At 36.7% G+C, this 17,801-nt stretch overlaps 1 protein-coding gene across 1 annotated transcript in view; it reads left to right on the top strand.

Annotated features, from left to right (window-relative positions):
- Positions 1-17,801, top strand: part of DIAPH3 (diaphanous related formin 3) — a 542,576-nt gene that overhangs the window by 335,169 nt on the left and 189,606 nt on the right. The window contains exons 23-24 of the mRNA XM_082601893.1: positions 1,224-1,349; positions 13,292-13,455. Coding sequence (XP_082458019.1) covers positions 1,224-1,349; positions 13,292-13,455 — 290 coding nt within the window. The remainder of the gene's footprint in view (positions 1-1,223; positions 1,350-13,291; positions 13,456-17,801) is intronic.

Here is a 17,801-nt window from a genome sequence, read left to right as displayed (position 1 = left end):
AAACTGTAGTAGCAATATAGTAAGTACTTCCCTGAGTTCTGTGAGGGAACTCAGATTATAATTTTTCACATTATAAAAAATAAATGGGTTGGTGGGGAGGGCATGGGAACCCTTGAGTTTATCATTAGTTAGAAGTATGGGTGATCCCTGGGACTTGTGACTGTCCTGTGAAGTGAGGGCAGTCTTGTGGGACTGAGTCCTTAAACCTGTTGGTTCTGGGCTAACTCCAGGCAATGCGTGTCAGAATTGAAGTGAATTGGGAGACACCCAGTTGGTGTTGGAGAATTGGAGAATTGATAGCTATTGGAATGAAGTATTAGGTGTCAGAAAAAAATATTCCACCTATGTTCCTTCCCAGTGCTTGCCTTGTGCTTTTTGTTACATGGGAGTTCCTCAGATTTTATTTGTCTTTTCTCTAGGTGTTTCCCAAATTTGATGTGTGTGTATAATAAAATTTGATCAGAAAACTTAATCATAATGTTTTAAGTATGTGATTTTGTTCAATGGTGTGCTAACACATTCAATTTTAATGTTAATTAAAAATTATAATATACCTATCTTCCGTCCAGCCATCTATCCATCCATCCTGGGTTTAGCTGTATGTGAATCACTTGTGATTTGCACTGGGAAAGAATGTACACACAAAAAAATCTTTATTAGTTAATAAACACAGATTGTCCTCATAGTACCACTAAAGAAAGTTTGACATTTGTTTCACATGTTATTCAAATAACCCCTGATACCTTTTCATTCCTGTCATGGGAGACCTTGAACAAAAGAGCATACTTTCCCCATGTTTTCCATGTATATTTTATTTTTCTCTCTCAAAAGGTCATGATTTTGAAAAATGCTAAAATTATATTGAAATAGTTTTAATTTTAAAAACATTGTCTTTCGTTGCCTTCTTTTTCTGAATAGACTGTTTATTTTGTTGTGTTTGTAGAGGTCAAGGACTCTGATTTTCAACAAAAAGTATTTCTTAAATGTGGTTTGTACATGTGAGCTTTTCCTCAATTTCATCTCTGTTTTAAATAATCTTTTATTAAATTTTCTTCATTTCTGGATTTAAAAATAAAAAAATTAAGTGAAATTTATCTTTCATTTATTTTAGTGGATTTCTATTATTATTTTAAGGTTTTTCACAAATGTTTTGTTTCTAGAGTGTTTTACTTTTTTATATTATAATTTTGTCCTTCTAATGCATATAATATTCTCTCTCTTAGTTTCTGTAGAAACCCTGGAAAAGAATTTGAAGCAGATGGGAAAGCAGCTTCAACAGCTTGAGAAAGATTTGAAAATCTTTCCCCCTCCTGAGGACTTGCATGATAAGTTTGTGACAAAGATGTCCATATCCTTTGATATCTAAATAGCTTAAGTCACTAGTCAATTAGGAGTATGATTTACTTAACATTTTAAGTATACTTGCATAACCATAGATCACCCTACAGAGCCAAATTATAGAAGGTTTAACCTTTGCCTTCTTGCAAGGAAATTTATCAAGGCTTTTACCTATCAAGAATAATATAGAAGTTTATTGATTTCAATCTTTTTTTCCTTTTTATCAATATGAATAATATGTTGTCTCATCTTTTTCCTTCCATATGCCCTATTTCCTTCTGATGTTCATGGTAAACTGAAAGGATAGGAAAACTCAATTTGAGGAAGTTTGAATCTAATGTCATGTTGTGATTTAGATAGTTTTGAAATGTTTTAGGAAACAGATGAAGACTTTATAAACTGTTGTGACTAGTCAGCTTAATTACAAGAGTTGTTATATATTAAAAATTAACTCATATTCAAGAAACTTTAAAATCTCCTTTAGAAATACAACATGGTTCCAAAATCAGAACCGAACCTATCCCAATCACTATTGGTGTAGGTATTCTCTAGACCCAAAATAACATTGACAAAATATGTGTGTGTGTGTGTGTGTTTATGTGGAAGTGTGTGTGTGGATATACATATATACATAACTAACAGCATTAGGATTGTGTCCTGCTTAATTTAAGGTTCCTTTAAATTCAATTATCTTTGGTTTCACTAAGTTTGTCAGTTAATCTCTAATGAGTGATTGAAGTAGTAAACTTTTTTTTTATTTCCAGAAACTAATGTTGAGTTGCTTTCCAAACCATTCTGTGAAATTAGATATCTTTTGCCTTCTAATAAAGTATTACTACTATGCATTATCAAAATTCCATATGGACTTCAGAATTCTATATGAAAGGATAACCCACTTCTAACTGAGCTTTTATAAATAGATACTCCTAATATTTTATTTTAAACTGAGATACTTGAAATAAAGTAACTACTTTTCCTCTTTCTATCTCTTCTCCACTGAGATATGGCAAATCACAAAATTATTACCTGGCTTGTCATAGATTTTATTGTATTATATACTTTCAGCTTAATTGTTAATTAGTTCAATTTTAGCTTTCTTCACTGTCTCTTTTGGGAAATATCATAAAAATGCACTCCAACAACAATCAATTCAGGCTAATGTGTTTGTTTCCTTTCATATGTTTCCTACCCACCCAGTTTCTTCTTTTATTAGGCAGGATGCCTTTATCAATACATTTGAGAAGGTTGTTTTTTTAAAACTAAAGTCTGTGTTTATCCATCAAATATATATTTGCCACACCTTCTAATTTGGCAAAGTATGCTTTTTAAACAAAATTTCTTATTGCAGAATTGTATCAGATTCATCATTCTTAGCTTCCCCCCCAATTTTATCATATTAAAATATTCATATGTGACAATTTATTGTAATCATTAAGAACTGTTCACCAAGGCACTTTTTATTGTTCCCTACAGATAGAAAGCATTTTATAAAAGGTTTTGCTTGCATACAGTTTCTGGTAATATACTGTACATGTACTAATTATGAAGCTCAGTTACCTGGAACATAGGACCTGAGATAAATTTCTGAGCTTAGAAAAAAGGTGGTAGAATCCTGCTCAGCAGATGATCTCAGGACCTATGCATTCTTGTGTTCATATGACACAGAAGCTGAATGATGTCAGCTTCTTGAAAGGTATGTAGCTCATAAAAAGCAATGAGCAGGAAATCAGAAATAGGAAGGATGAAGCTTTGTTGGAAACAATTTTTCATTCTGAGTAAAATTACACTCCATGGACAAGAAAGCTCCTACATCCTGTCGCTAAATATCACAACCTAGAAGCCTCTAATGAACTGATTAGCATTCATGTATCTCTTGGAAGTCAGATATATGAACAGTTGGTGCACTTTGCTATTGACAAAGCTTATAATCATAAATATTCTTTGCTGAGATTAGATTGTACTCGTTTGCTTTTCATCTTAGTTAGACATACTAGTTTCAAAGTAATTTAATTCATTCATTGCAAAGCTTTGTTTACTTTAATTAGGACTGACAACAAGTTAGATTTTGAATATTAAATGCATTTATATAGATCTTATTAAAATGACAAATTGTGAGCTTCTTACATCTTAGAAAGTGGAAGAATTTGGAAACTAAATGCACAATGAATAAAAATGTGTTTAACTAAAGTTTGAGTTGTTAACACTGGAATTTTGTGTTTTAAGTATTAGTGCTTATTAGCTGAAGCACATATCAAATGTTTGGATCATCAACAAATTCTGAAAGAATATGTGTGTTATCTAAGTTGTTAAGGATGCATTTTTGCAAATAGATATTTACATTAAACAATCATGATTTAGTGAACTTTTAATCTGTTAACTGAATTGTTTTAAACGATAGTGCACAATTTTGTTATAATTTTATGAAATGAAATTTCATGGATAGCACTCAACTATAGTATACTATGTGTTTGTTCTGCAAGTACTGCTTTCTTTACATACACTTCTTAATATTAAAAAATACAAATTTAGTACATTCTTTAAAAGGCATGCATAATTATTTCATATATATCACATTGACTTTTTAGTAATAATTATGTTACTTTTCGATTGCAAAGCCTGGTCAAAAGTATAATTAGAGTAGAGTAGTTTCACTGTAAATATTTGCTTGAAAATGTGTAATGTGTAATGTGTTTTGTGGTAGGGTCACCAATATTGTTATATATAAAGTATTATATGTGAGGTATACACACTTATTAAATTCTTTATCAGTGAGAAAATTAGGAAAATGCCAGGATTGGTGTCATGTGATGCTTTTTCATTTCTTCTGACCTTTACATTCTGGAATATATGTTATTTTGAGGAAAATAACAAATAGATCCTAGAGCATCACCCTTGAAATTCTCCTTGCACAAGCCTTTACCTTTCTCTTTTTACCTCATCCTACCCCCTCTCCCAAGTCTCTTAGAAAAAATCATTTTGCTAGACATTTCTATATTTTTGTATTTGTCACACAACTTATGTGACACGTTATTTGACTCTTCTCCATTTTATAGTCTTTAAATTTCTTCATTGTTATCGCACTTTATTTTCACACTTTCTTTTTTGTGGTTACACTGTATAACAATATTTTGGATGCCCCTGAAATTACTACACAGATGCTAAAACTGAGAGAAAGACTTGCATCTTACTTATATCTATATTCCACACTGCATAAAGCACAGCATTTTTCAGGTAAACGAATTTAGTACATTTTTATTTAATTGAACTGTGGTTAGGAGTAAAATAGAAGAGTAGAATGGGTGAGATGTAAACTAGTATAATACATGGTCCATTTGCAAGAGTGGGAAGTTGTGTAATTGAGTGATTTGTAAGAGCAGATTTTTTTCTTTTGAATTACTCTTCTTTCCTCCCTCGCCTGTTTTCTGCTTTCTCTCTCACCTGTTTTCCATTTAACCCATTCTTTTTTTTTTTTTTTTTTGCGGTACACGGGCCTCTCACTGTTGTGGCCTCTCCCGTTGCAGAGCACAGGCTCCGGACGCGCAGGACCAGCGGCCATGGCTCACAGGCCCAGCCGCTCCGCGGCATGTGGGATCTTCCCGGACCAGGGCACGAACCCGTGTCCCCTGCATCGGCAGGCGGACTCTCAACCACTGCGCCACCAGGGAAGCCCTAACCCATTCTTAATAAACTTTTAAGACTCAGATTAAAATATACTGCTCAAGAGACCTTCAAGATGGCAGAGGAGTAAGACGTGGAGATCACCTTCCTCCTCACAAATGCATCAGAAATACATGTACATGTGGAACATCTCCTACAAAACACCTACTGAACGCTGGCAGAAGACCTCAGACTTCCCAAAAGGCAAGAAACTCACCACGTACCTGTGTAGGGCAAAAGTAAAAAGAAAAAACAGGGACAAAAGAATAGGGATGGGACCTGCACCTCTGGGAGGGAGCTGTGAAGGAGGAAAAATTTCCACACACTAAGAAGCCCCTTCGCTGGTGGAGACAGGGGGTGGGCAGAGGGGAAGCTTCAGAGCCGCGGAGGAGAGCGCAGCAACAGGGGTGCAGAGGGCAAAGTGGAGAGACTCCTGCACAGAGGATCGGTGCCGACCAGCACTCACCAGCCCGAGAGGCTTGTCTGCTCACCCGCCGGGGTGGGCGGGGGCTGGGAGCTGAGGCTCGGGCTTCGGAGGTCAGATCCGAGGGAGAAATCTGGGGATGGCTGTGTGAACACAGTCTGAAGGGGGCTAGTGTGCCACAGCTAGCCGGGAGGGAGTCGGGGAAAAGTCTGGAACTGCCTATGAGGCAAGAGTCATCATTTCAGGGTGTGCGAGGAAAGGGAATTAAGAGCACTGCCTAAACGAACTCCAGAGATGGGCGTGAGCCGCGACTATCAGCACGAACACCAGAGACGGGCATGATACGCTAAGGCTGCTGCTGCCGCAGCCACCAAGAAGCCTGTGTGCGAGCACAGGTCACTATCCACACCTCCCCTCCTGGGAGCCTGTGCAGCCCGCCACTGCCAGGGTCCCGTGATCCAGGGACAACTTCCTCAGGAGAACACAGGGTGCACCTCAGGCTGTTGCAACGTCACGCCGGCCTCTGCCGCCACAGGCTCGCCCCGCACTCCGTACCCCTCCCTCCCCACGGCCTGAGTGAGCCAGAGCCCCCAAATCAGCTGCTCCTTTAACCCTGTCCTGTCTGAGCGAAGAACAGACGCCTTCAGTCAACCTACAGCCAGAGGCAGGGCCAAATCCAAAGCTGAACCCCAGGAGCTGTGCGAACAAAGAAGAGAAAGGGAAATATATCCCAGCAGCCTCAGGAGCAGCAGATTAAATCCCCACAATCAACTTGATGTACCCAGCATCTCTGGAATACCTGAATAGACAACGAATCATCCCAAAATTGAGGCAGTGGACTTTGGGAGCAACTGTAGACTTAGGGTTTGCTTTCTGCATCTAATTTTTGGTTTTATGTTTATCTTAGTTTAGTATTTACACTTTATTATCATTGGTAGATTTGTTTATTGATTTGGTTGCTCTCTTTTTTAATATATATATATATATATTTTTTTTTTTTTTACTTTTTCTCTTTTTGTGAGTATGTATGTTTATGCTTCTTTGTGTGATTTTGTCTGTATAGCTTAGCTTTTACCATTTGTCCTAGGGTTCTGTCTGTCCGTTTTTTTGTTTTGTTTTGTTTTTTGGGGTTTTTTTAGTATACTTTTTAGTGCTGGTTATCATTGATGGCTTTGTTTTTTGGTTTGGTTGCTCTCTTCCTTCTGTCTCTTTTTTTTCCCTTTTTTTATTACATTTTAATTTTTTTAATCTTTATCTTAATAACTATTTTCTTTTCTTTCTTTCTTTCCTTCCTTTCTTTCTTTCTTGCTTTCTTTCTTTCCTTTTCTTTTCTTTCTTTCTTATCTTTCATCTTTTTTAATTCCTTTTCTTCTGAGCTGTGTGGCTGACAGGGTCTTGGTGCTCTGGCCAGGTGTCAGGCCTGTGCCTCTGAGGTGTGAGATCCAAGTTCAGGACATTGGTCCACCAGAGACCTCCCAGCTCCATGTAATATCAAACAGTGAAAGCTCTCCCAGAGATCTCCATCTCAACTCTAAGACCCAGCTCCACTCAACGACCAGCAAGCTACAGTGCTGGCCACCCTATGCCAAACAACTAGCAAGACCAGAACACAACCCCACCCATTAGCAGAGAGGCTGCCTAAAAGCATAATACTTCACAGACACCCCAAAACACAGCACTGGATGTGGTCCTGCCCACCAGAAAGACAAGATCCAGCCTCATCCACCAGAACACAAGCACCAGTCCCCTCAACCAGGAAGCCTACACAACCCACTGAACCAACCTTAGCCATTGGTGGCAGACACCAAAACCAACGGGAACTATGAACCTGCAGCCTGCTAAAAGGAGACCCCCAAACGCAGTAGGTTAAGCGAAATGAGAAGACAAAGAAACAGGAGATGAAGGAGCAAGGTAAAAACCCACCAGACCAAACAAATGAAGAGGAAATATGCAGTCTACCTGAAAAAGAATTCAGGGTAATGATAGTAGAGATGATCCAAAGTCTTGGAAATAGAATGGAGAATATACAAGAAACGTTTAACAAGGACCTAGAAGAACTAAGAGGAAACAAACAATGATGAACAACAGCTACATGTAAAAGAATGAAATTAGAACACTCCCTAACACCACACACAAAAGTAAACTCAAAATGGATTAAAGACCTAAATGTAAGGCCAGGCACGATAATACTCTTAGAGGAAAAATAGAACACTCTGACATAAATTACAGGAAGTTCCTTTTTGAACCACCTCCTAGAGAAATGGAAATAAAAACAAACTAATGGGACCTAATGAAACTTAAAAGCTTTTACACAGCAAAGGAAACCATAAACAAGATGAAAGGACAACCCTCTGAATGGGAGACAATATTTGCAAATGAAACAACTGACAAAGGATTAATCTCCAAAATATACAAGCAGCTCATGCAGCTCAATATCAATAAAACAAACAACCCAATCCAAAAATGGGCAGAAGACCTAAACAGACATTTCTCCAAAGATATACAGATTGCCAACAAGCACATGAAAGGATGCTCAACATCACTAATCATTAGAGAAATGCAAGTCAAAATTACAATGAGGTATCACCTCACACCAGTCAGAATGACCATCATCAAAAAATCTACAACAAATAAATGCTGGAGAGGGTGTGGAGAAAAGGGAACCCTCTTGCACTGTTGGTTGGAATGTAGATTGATACAGCCACTATGGAGAACAGTATGGAGGTTCCTTAAAAAACTAAAAATAGAATTACCATGTGACCCAGCAACCCCACTACTGGGCATATACCCTGAGAAAACCATAATTCAAAAAGAGTCATATACCACAATGTTCACTGCAACACTATTTACAATAGTCAGGACATGGAAGAAGCCTAAGTGTCCATCGACAGATGAATGGTTAATCAATATGTGGCACATATATACAATGGAATATTACTCAGCCATAAAAGGAAATGAAATTGAGTTATTTGTAGTGAGGTGGATGGATCTAGAGTCTGTCATACAGAGTGAAGTAAGTCAGGAAGAGAAAAACAAATACCGTATACTAACATATATATGGAATATAAAAAATATATATATTGCTTTGAGGAATATAGGGGCAGGACAGGATTAAAGATGCAGACATAGAGAATGGACTTGAGGGGGAAGGGTAAGCTGGGACAAAGTGAGAGAGTGGCATGCACATATATACACTACCTAATGTAAAATAGATAGTTAGTAGGAAGCAGCCATATAGCACAGGGAGATCAGCTCGGTGCTTTGTGACCACCTAGAGGGGTGGGATAGGGAGGGTAGGAGGGAAACACAAGAGGGAGGAGATATGAGGATATATGTATATCCATAGCCGATTCAGTTTGTTGTAAAGCAGAAACTAACACCATTGTAAAGCAATTATACTCCAGCAAGGATGTTAAAAAAATATATATCGTTCTCCTCATCATCTATGAATCCTCAAGTCTATGATGATCTCTTCCTTCTTAGAAGTCTTACTACATTTATAACGTCGTGTTCATGGCTTCTTGACAGTCATGCTTCAGTCGCTGTCACCTTCTCTGCCAGGACTTCCCTGACAACACAGCATAAATTAGCCTCTGTCACTGTATACAGTATCACACACAAACTTTTGTTTTCTTCATCATGCTTATTATTGTCTGAATATCTCATTAATTTACTTCTTTATTACCTGTCACCACACTCTAGAATTCATGTTTCATGAAAGCAGGGACTTTGTTTACCTAGCTAACTACTGGTTTTCCTCATGTCTAGAAGAGTGGTACTTAGTGGTGTTTAGTGACTACTTATAGATTGGCTGCCCACCTGGCTGGCTGGCTGGCCGGATCCTGGGTACTGAAGAAGATCTATAAAAGGTTTTAGACTACAGGGTTTCCCTGGTGGTGCAGTATTTGAGAGTCCGCCTGCCGATGCAGGGGACACAGGTTCGTGCCCCGGTCCAGGAAGATCCCACATGCCGCGGAGCGGCTGGACCTGTGAGCCATGGCTGCTGAGCCTGCGCGTCCGGAGCCTGTGCTCCATAACGGGAGAGGCCACAACAGTGAGAGGCCTGCGTACTGCAAAAAAAAGAAAAATGTTTTTACTATAAACGTTGTAGGACTGATTGAAGCTGGTCCTTATAAGATGATTAATGGAAGTAATAGACATCCTTGGTGGGGAAGGTGCAATAATGGGGGCAAAACATGAGAATAAATGTAGATTTATTCTACATTTAGAATAAATTTATGCTGGGTGGCTGGGTGGCTTGGGAATGAACAGTACTTGCTAACCAGGAATTAAATCCCACATCTCATTCTGACTACTTATTTGGCCAACACTAAACATTTGTGGTTCAATGTGTGTGAACACAGATCTGGTTGTCATGTACCTTCAAATGGGAAAATTATACTTGTTCAAGTAGAAATTAATCAGAATTTGGCCTTAGTCCTGGTAAGGGAAAAGAAAATAGATTTTACAAAAATATCAAGTAGTTGAATATATATCAATATTTCTGTAATGAATTTTATCAAAGTTTAATTTTGTTGTATAGCTCACCTATGTTTCTAAAGCTCTTTACAAATATAGAATTTTCTGGGGAAAAAAATAAAGCCTTATGACTACTATGGATATGGGCATTAACTTCTAGCTGGAGTTTAACAGTTGGCACAAGAATACCTGTGTTTGTTTGTTTCTTTTGGATAATGATGATTTTTTTGTCTGAATGTTCCCCCATCTGTTAATGAGAAAGTACCCAGCAATAATGATGTAGAGTGCCTCATTAAGGTAACCATTTATTCCATTCTATCAAATAGTCATTTTAAACTTCTGAGAATTTATTTGGCTATTTCCAGAATTGTTTCATTTCACTCACAATTTTACCATTTTTGTGGGTAATTCCACTTATTTAAAGCTCTACTTACTTTCCTTTGGGAACAAATTGTTTTGTAGATAACAATGATAAGACAATTAACTTATAAAACTCTCTAGCTGTTAAAACAAGACCATGCGATTTCCATCGTTTTGGCTCTAAGTCTTCTTTCCCATCACATCATTTAATAGAATTTTACTATTTTATTTAAGTATGCTCAAGCATATTTCTGATATGTCATTAACTTTTGATTCTTAATCTACAATCTTAAAAAGTGTTATTGAATAATAGAGCCTTATTTTAACCTATTTGCCAGACTGATTCCTGTGAATGGGCATATTCCCAGGTATTAGAATAAAATTACTCATATTTATTAAAACTCAAAGCCTATAAACGGTGATAAGGGCAAAAAAGGAGTAGCTGTATAACCATACAATTGGAAACACCCACCATAGTAGTGCAACCTGTTGTCCAGGGTAACTAATTTTTAGGAACTCTGTTAGCTCTTAACATTACATCCAAATTGTATGTGTTCGTGTGTGTGTGTGAATGTGTATATGTGCAATTTTATGAAGAGAAGTTCCTTGACTTACATCAGACTTTTGAGGAGACCTGTTACTCTTCCCACCGAAGTTTGAGTGATGACAGTAGGGTGAAATAAGTCATTGGTACCAATGTAGTTGCAGATGATTAGACTTAATACAACATGTAGAGAAAGGGCTGATAATCACAGGTGATCACATGGCAAAAACAAAACACTACTAGGGGATTGGACTAGAAGGGAAAACAGAGAACTTCATTACAGAGATACCTGGACTAAAAGTGCTATATATTCAGTGGAAGAAATGATCACTCATAGTTGTAGAGATTAGAGAAGGTGGCTTCATGGAAGAGGAAGAATTGAACCAAACTTGGAATGATAGGTTTGGACAAGCAAAGGCAGAAAATGATTCCTCTTTTAGGCAGGAGATAAGGATATATAAATAATCCATGTGGATATAGTCTCTATCTGGGACATAAATTTTAGGTGAGAGTTTATAGATTGAATATATAAACCAATGTTGACTTCTGAATTTGCTAGGTAAATGAAGGGATACTTACTGCGCGTTACAAATCAATCACCATATGTTCCATTTAATGATAGTTTCTGAATGCATTTCAAATGTGATTTTTATTTACATAAATTTACGTACAGCATTTCACAAATATGGATGTTTCACGAGACAAAGTATATGGAAACGTGTGACTGTATTATAATTTCTTATGATTTTGTGATTTTACTAATACAAAATCTGTTGTTCATTAAAAAATGAACAGGGATTAAAAATGATGGATTAAAAAATGATGCTACATATAAATGCATCGACCACTGGTACTGTTATGATCTATATTCTTAGAAAGTATGAGGAGGCATTTTGCTGTTTAAACTAGCCAAAGAAAGATCCATAGATTTTCTAAGCTTATTAGAAAAAAAAATCAAAGTCACCTCTTGCATTAGAATCTAGACTCCTTACATTCTAGTCTATTCTTCTAAAATACTATATATTTAACTAAGCAGAGCATAGTATTAAAAAAAAAAAAACAGGCATGGAACGGCAGTATGTAATCTGTGGATTGACCATAGACATGGGTACAGGTGATTGATGGGGATGCCTTGTTTCCTTGTGGGAGCAGCATTCATTGCCCCAGGTTCACCACGTATCTGGCAGCAGTGCTACCTCTTTCTTTCATTCTTGTTTTCAAAACAAAGGGCCTGGATCATTTTCCTTATTTCATCCTCTGCTGGAGAATGGTCTGACCAGAGGAACCATGTCTTTTTGAAATTGTGGAAAATTTTTCTTTTTAGACATAAGCATTCCATTTTTTTATTTCGTTCTCTCAGTCTGAGTCTAGTTATTCTTATTTTCTGACTTCTGAAAAAATGTGTTAATATCTGTTTATCCTTTTGTGTTAGAGACAATATAATGACTTCAGTAAGTTTAATGTCCCAATTTAAAAGAGCCATAGATAATTATGACTGATGCTGTAGCAGAGTCATCTTTTCAGAATGTAGTATGGAGATTTTTTATCTGGCTACCGCAACAATCTGTCACACCACAAAGGAAATTCTATTGTTTGTTGAGAAAATGTGTTCTAATGCCACAACCACATTCACAGAAAGTTAGTCTTCTCCGTCTCAGTGTGCTTTCAACTAATTGTCATAAATAAGTGAGAAAGGAACATTTCTGTGTGTGTACGTAATCATAATTTTAAATCATGTAATTCATAGAAGAAATTGTATACCAATTTTCCAAAGAAGTTAAAACATGAATTTACTTACACAGTATAAGAAGTTTTTAATGTAACTCAAAAAATTTATTGCTTTTAGAACCTTAAGTAGAGCTTAAATTGAATAAGTGGGCAATAGTAAGACCAAGTATTTATATGTATGATGAAATGCCATTTATTTTTCTAAGTACTTTGTATGTATTAACTCATTAGTCCTCACAACAGCCCTATAAGTGATGTTATTATTATTAATCCCATTTTACAGGTGACGAAATTGTGGCACAGAGAAATGAAGGCATTTGTCCACAGGCACAATACTACCAAGTGCAGGAGCTAGAAATTGACCCCAGGTTGTCCACTTTAACTGCTATGCAAAATGCCTGTGTTATTGATTTCAATATCATTGAAACTACTGAACTATAATTTTAAATCATATTGCATGATCTGATAAGATAGACAAATTGGAAGAAAAATTTCCTTGAACTTAATTGTAAAAGAGAAATATTAAATATATAAATAACTTTTCTGATAACTTCGCCAGTGTTAATTAGGAAGCACACTTAAGATTTCATCACTGTACAGTGTAGATTGAATTGTAAGAATGGTTAACTATTAGAGCTAATTTTGGCATTTTGAAGATATGTAATAATGGCTAACAATTAAATTAAAACATTGGACTTATAGGATTTTTTCCCCTAAAACATTACTTTGTAAATTTTAGAATACCTTAACTGTAACATACAGCTTTGTTATCAGTGCAAAAGAACACTATGAGAAACTTTCAAAATTACATGAAAACATGGACAAGTTATACCAGAATATAATGGGGTACTATGCCATCGATGTGAAGAAGGTGTCTGTGGAAGACTTTTTGACTGATTTGAAGAACTTCAGAACCATGTTCATGGTATGTTAAAAATCTTAATTTGTTTTTTTAAAGTATTTGTATCTATATTACTATTATTATATTACTATAATATATTACTATATTACATATTATAGTTATATATAATTATATATTAATTATATATTATATATAATTATATATTATATTACATATATAATATATTACTATATTAGTATCTATTATTACTCTTATTACTTCATTCTACTCCTGTTGTCTGTTGTAAAATCTACCTTTTCTGATATTGAAAGTTAGCTTTAAAAATTTCAGGTTTTTAAATCTATTGAAAAATGTGTGTTTTGTTCTTTTTTTGGCCTTCCTAACATAAAGCTGTAATCAGAAATTTTGATTGAAAAAGTGACAAATTCTGAAGCTTTTCATAAAGACTCCCCTCCTGGCTGACCACAAAGCACTTTTGTAATAAGTTTTTGGCTATGAATTTGTTTCTTTATACTTAAGATCAATTTGTATTTTTGTGGTATAATTTTACCAAATTCTGTGCAGTTCTTATGAAGCTTTTTTCTCCTTTTCTTAATGCATTGTATAATAAGCTACCTGTGATTTCCCTTTGAATGGATTTTACATTCCTAGGGTTTCCTTTACATACTTTAATAGGGAGGTCAGGTCTCTGATGTGGAATCCTTTCATTTAAGCATTAAAAAGATCTTTTGAAAAGTATTAGCTGATTAGATGGGGGAGAAAACCACACACGTATTAAAGTGAGAAAGCATTGTTTCCTCTAGGAAAACTGGTAATACATTTCTACAACGAAAAATTACGTTATTCCTAATAGATGGGTGAGTCACTTTTGTGTCTCAGCAAATGTTTTTGGGAATTAAAAAGTTTTGAGGTGTAAAGAAAAAGAAGGTGAATTTAAAGAAGATTGAATTTCTTTTTAATCTCAGGAAAACTTTATTGCTGAATTTATTGGACTTGATTATAATCACCTGGTTGTGACTAGATACCCTTTCAATAAAAACTCAATATTTTAAATGAAAACTGTCTACAATAAGTGCACATTTGCTCACAGCTCTAGTTTATTTCCTCCACAAATTCAAAGTGATTTTTAAAATTATTTTTTCACTACCAGAAATGAATCTGACTATTAAATATATTTATTATGTACCTATATTCATGATGTATAATATACTACTTTAATTTTTATAATATTTTATGAGGCAACATGGCTTAGTGGAAGTAACAAAGGCTTTGCAGTTTGAGAGAGCAAGGTTTGGATTCCACACTAGTTAATATATGACTATGAATACTTTTAACCTTCTCAAGCCTCAGTTTCCATATTTGTAAAAGGGGATGTTAATTCCTTTCTCATGAGAGTATTTAAATATTAAATGAGATAATATATATTAAGTATCATAGCTCCTGGTACATGGTAGTTGCTTAATAAATTATTATGCAGTAAAGGGTTAACTCAGTAGGCTTGAGGTACTCAAACCCTGTACATTTTAGAGAAAGTAATGGTCCTTGACTGGCTCTAGAGAGAGCAGCTGTAAGCCTTGGAATATCCTGCCAGATATGGCCATCTTTGTATACCTGGGGCCTTGGGCCAAGCTAGGTAGTTTATGCAAAAAATGTGATTTACGGTGAACACCTACTTTTGTTCACCAGGGGCCTTGGGCCACACTGTGTCAGTTCGTCGTCTGTGGGGTGCTGGAGACTGAGTAGCCAAGGTCATTCATGCAGGGAGTCTATATTCATGCCTGCATGACTGACCTCAATAACTCTTATTATTGATTTATTTATTTATTTAAATTTTATTTATTTTTTTGGCTGCGTTGTGTCTTAGTTGCGGCACGTGGGATCTTTTGTTGTGGTTCATGGGCTTCTCTCTAGTTGTGGCATGCAGGTTTTCTCTTCTCTAGTTGTGGTGCGCAGGCTCCAGGGTGAGTGGGCTCTGTAGTTGGCATGCGGGCTCTCTAGTAGAGACACCCGAGCTCAGTAGTTGGCTTAGTTGTCCTGAGGCATATGGGATCTTAGTTCCCCAACCAGGGATCGAACCCATGTCTCCTGCATTGGAAGGTGTATTCTTTCCAACTGGACCACCAGGGAAGTCCCCTCAGTAACTCTTGACATCAAGGCTTGGGTAAGCTTCCCTGGTTGGCAGTACATCACATGTGTTGTCACACGTTGTTGCTGGAATAATGAAACTCCACTGGGAGAAGACAACTGTGATTTTAATCTATATCCTTTCACTGTAAGAAACTGTTAACAGTGAGTGTAACAACTTTTCTGAGTTCTGTGAGTCCTTCCAACAAATTATCAAGCCTGAGGGTGGTCTTGGGGACCCATGACACAATTATGCATAAAATATAAAATGCATATATAAAATAATAATACCCATCAGATATTGAGTATTTTCTATCAACCAGACATTTTTCCAAATGCCTTACATATATTACCTCAGTCAATCTTCATGATAATTCTGTATCTTTTTGCTGTTTCTATCCCCCTTTTGCAAATGAAGAAAGAGACCAAGGCCGTATTTTCTGGTTTTGAAACCAGATCTAATTCCACATCTTCCTGAGATCTGGTAGGAGTTCTCTGGGTGACCTGACATTTCTGTTACTAGGTGGTGGGCAGAGAGAGAAAGTGTTTGAATGGAGAAGGGTTCAAGGTGGAGGGTCATAGAGTGACAGCTATACTTTGCCTATTTCAGAGTTTACATGGGTCCTAGAAGTAGCTGCTATCACACACACATACATATAGACACAGACACACACACACACTCATATACACATTGTACTAAATTAAAATCATTAGAGCTAAGTATAAAACACTTTATCTAAATAAATTATCTGGAGAGGGAATTTTCTTTAGAATAAAAATAAGCATAAAGAAGACTGTAAGGGAAGTGTAATTTCACACACATTTTTTCTTCCTTTCTTTATGGTTATACTCCTTGAATTTTAGACACTGTATCTTTAAAAAGACCACAGCATCAAGAATGATAGAAATTACTGACAAATACATGTCTATTTGTCAGTGTCTTCTGATCTCTTAGGTTGCTATTTAACTCCATACAATTCAATTGTGGAAACCAGGCTAATTTCAATGAGTTAGTATGAAAATATTAGGGATAGATGTGGACCTTTAGTATGTTGAAGGTTTGTTCTGGAAAGCCACATTAATACAATAGGCAAAAACATATATTTTCTCTTTAAGATACTCTTAAGATATGTTGACATTGTCAAGTATAGTTGATACATTAAACTATGTTTACACTATTCATCCACTGACATTCATGATCCGTGGTCATGAATGAGCAGCAAATTTTCTGGTAAAGTGGAGGTCCATTTTGTATCACACATAAGAAGTTGGAGCACTGTCCTCATTCTACACCTGCCCTCCACTACAGCAGCTTTCCATGGAATGTTTTCTCTCAAGTTCTGGCCACTCTGCTCGTTGTTCCCTATGCCTGGCACACTCCCTCCATATTTTGCCCAGCTAAATTATTGTACTCGCACTTCTAATCTGTGCTCAGAATTTGCTTCATCTAGTATCAGATGCCCCCATCTACAGTGGGTGGCATTCCCTAACAGCTAACACATATACTGCCAACCAAGTGCCAGGTGTTCTCATTCATTTTGTCGTTGCAACAACAAACAGATGTGGTATGTGTACTGTAATTATTCCCATTTTACAAATAAGGAAACTGAGGCTTAGATAGATAGTGACAGCTAGCAGGTGGCTGAACGGAGATGCTAAGCCAGGGAGTCTCACCAGTGTTAACTAGGATCTCTCAACTAATTTACATAGACATAGCTGTCCAGCTTCTTCCCTTCCTTCCTTCCATCCTTCCTTCCCTCCTTCCTTCCTTCCCTCCTTCCTTCCTTCCCTCCTTCCTTCCCTCCTTCCTTCCTTCCCTCCTTCCTTCCTTCCCTCCTTCCTTTTTCCTCCCTGAGAGACTGTTTACAATAGCTAACAAAGGAACCTCTGTTTCAGTCTGCTGTCTCAAGCCCAGTAGACCAAGGGGGGAAGCTTTCATGACCTTGTGGCTTCCTCTGAGGAACAGCTGTTCATTGTGACAGTTTAACTTACCCCTCTTCTATCATCTTCAACCAAATACAGCTGCCACTGATGGAATTGCTAAGACCCTGTGCTAGGTGCTCTTCATGTGTCATCCCACTTAGTCTTCACCACATTTTCATGAGGTACAGAATGTTACCTGGAGGGAACTGCAGGCCAGAGAAAGAAAATCCATGCCTTGGCAGACACACTTCAGAATTGGCAGGGACAGGATTAAATGGAGGCCTGGCCTGCCTGACTCCAAAGCCTGTTTTTTTTTTTTTTTTTTTTTTTTTTTTTACCATTTCCAAGTACATTGCTGCTCA

Source organism: Mesoplodon mirus (genome assembly GCF_964341445.2).
Source record: "Mesoplodon mirus genome assembly, chromosome: 17".
NCBI lineage: Eukaryota > Metazoa > Chordata > Mammalia > Artiodactyla > Ziphiidae > Mesoplodon > Mesoplodon mirus.
This window is presented reverse-complemented; position numbering and strand designations above follow the sequence as displayed.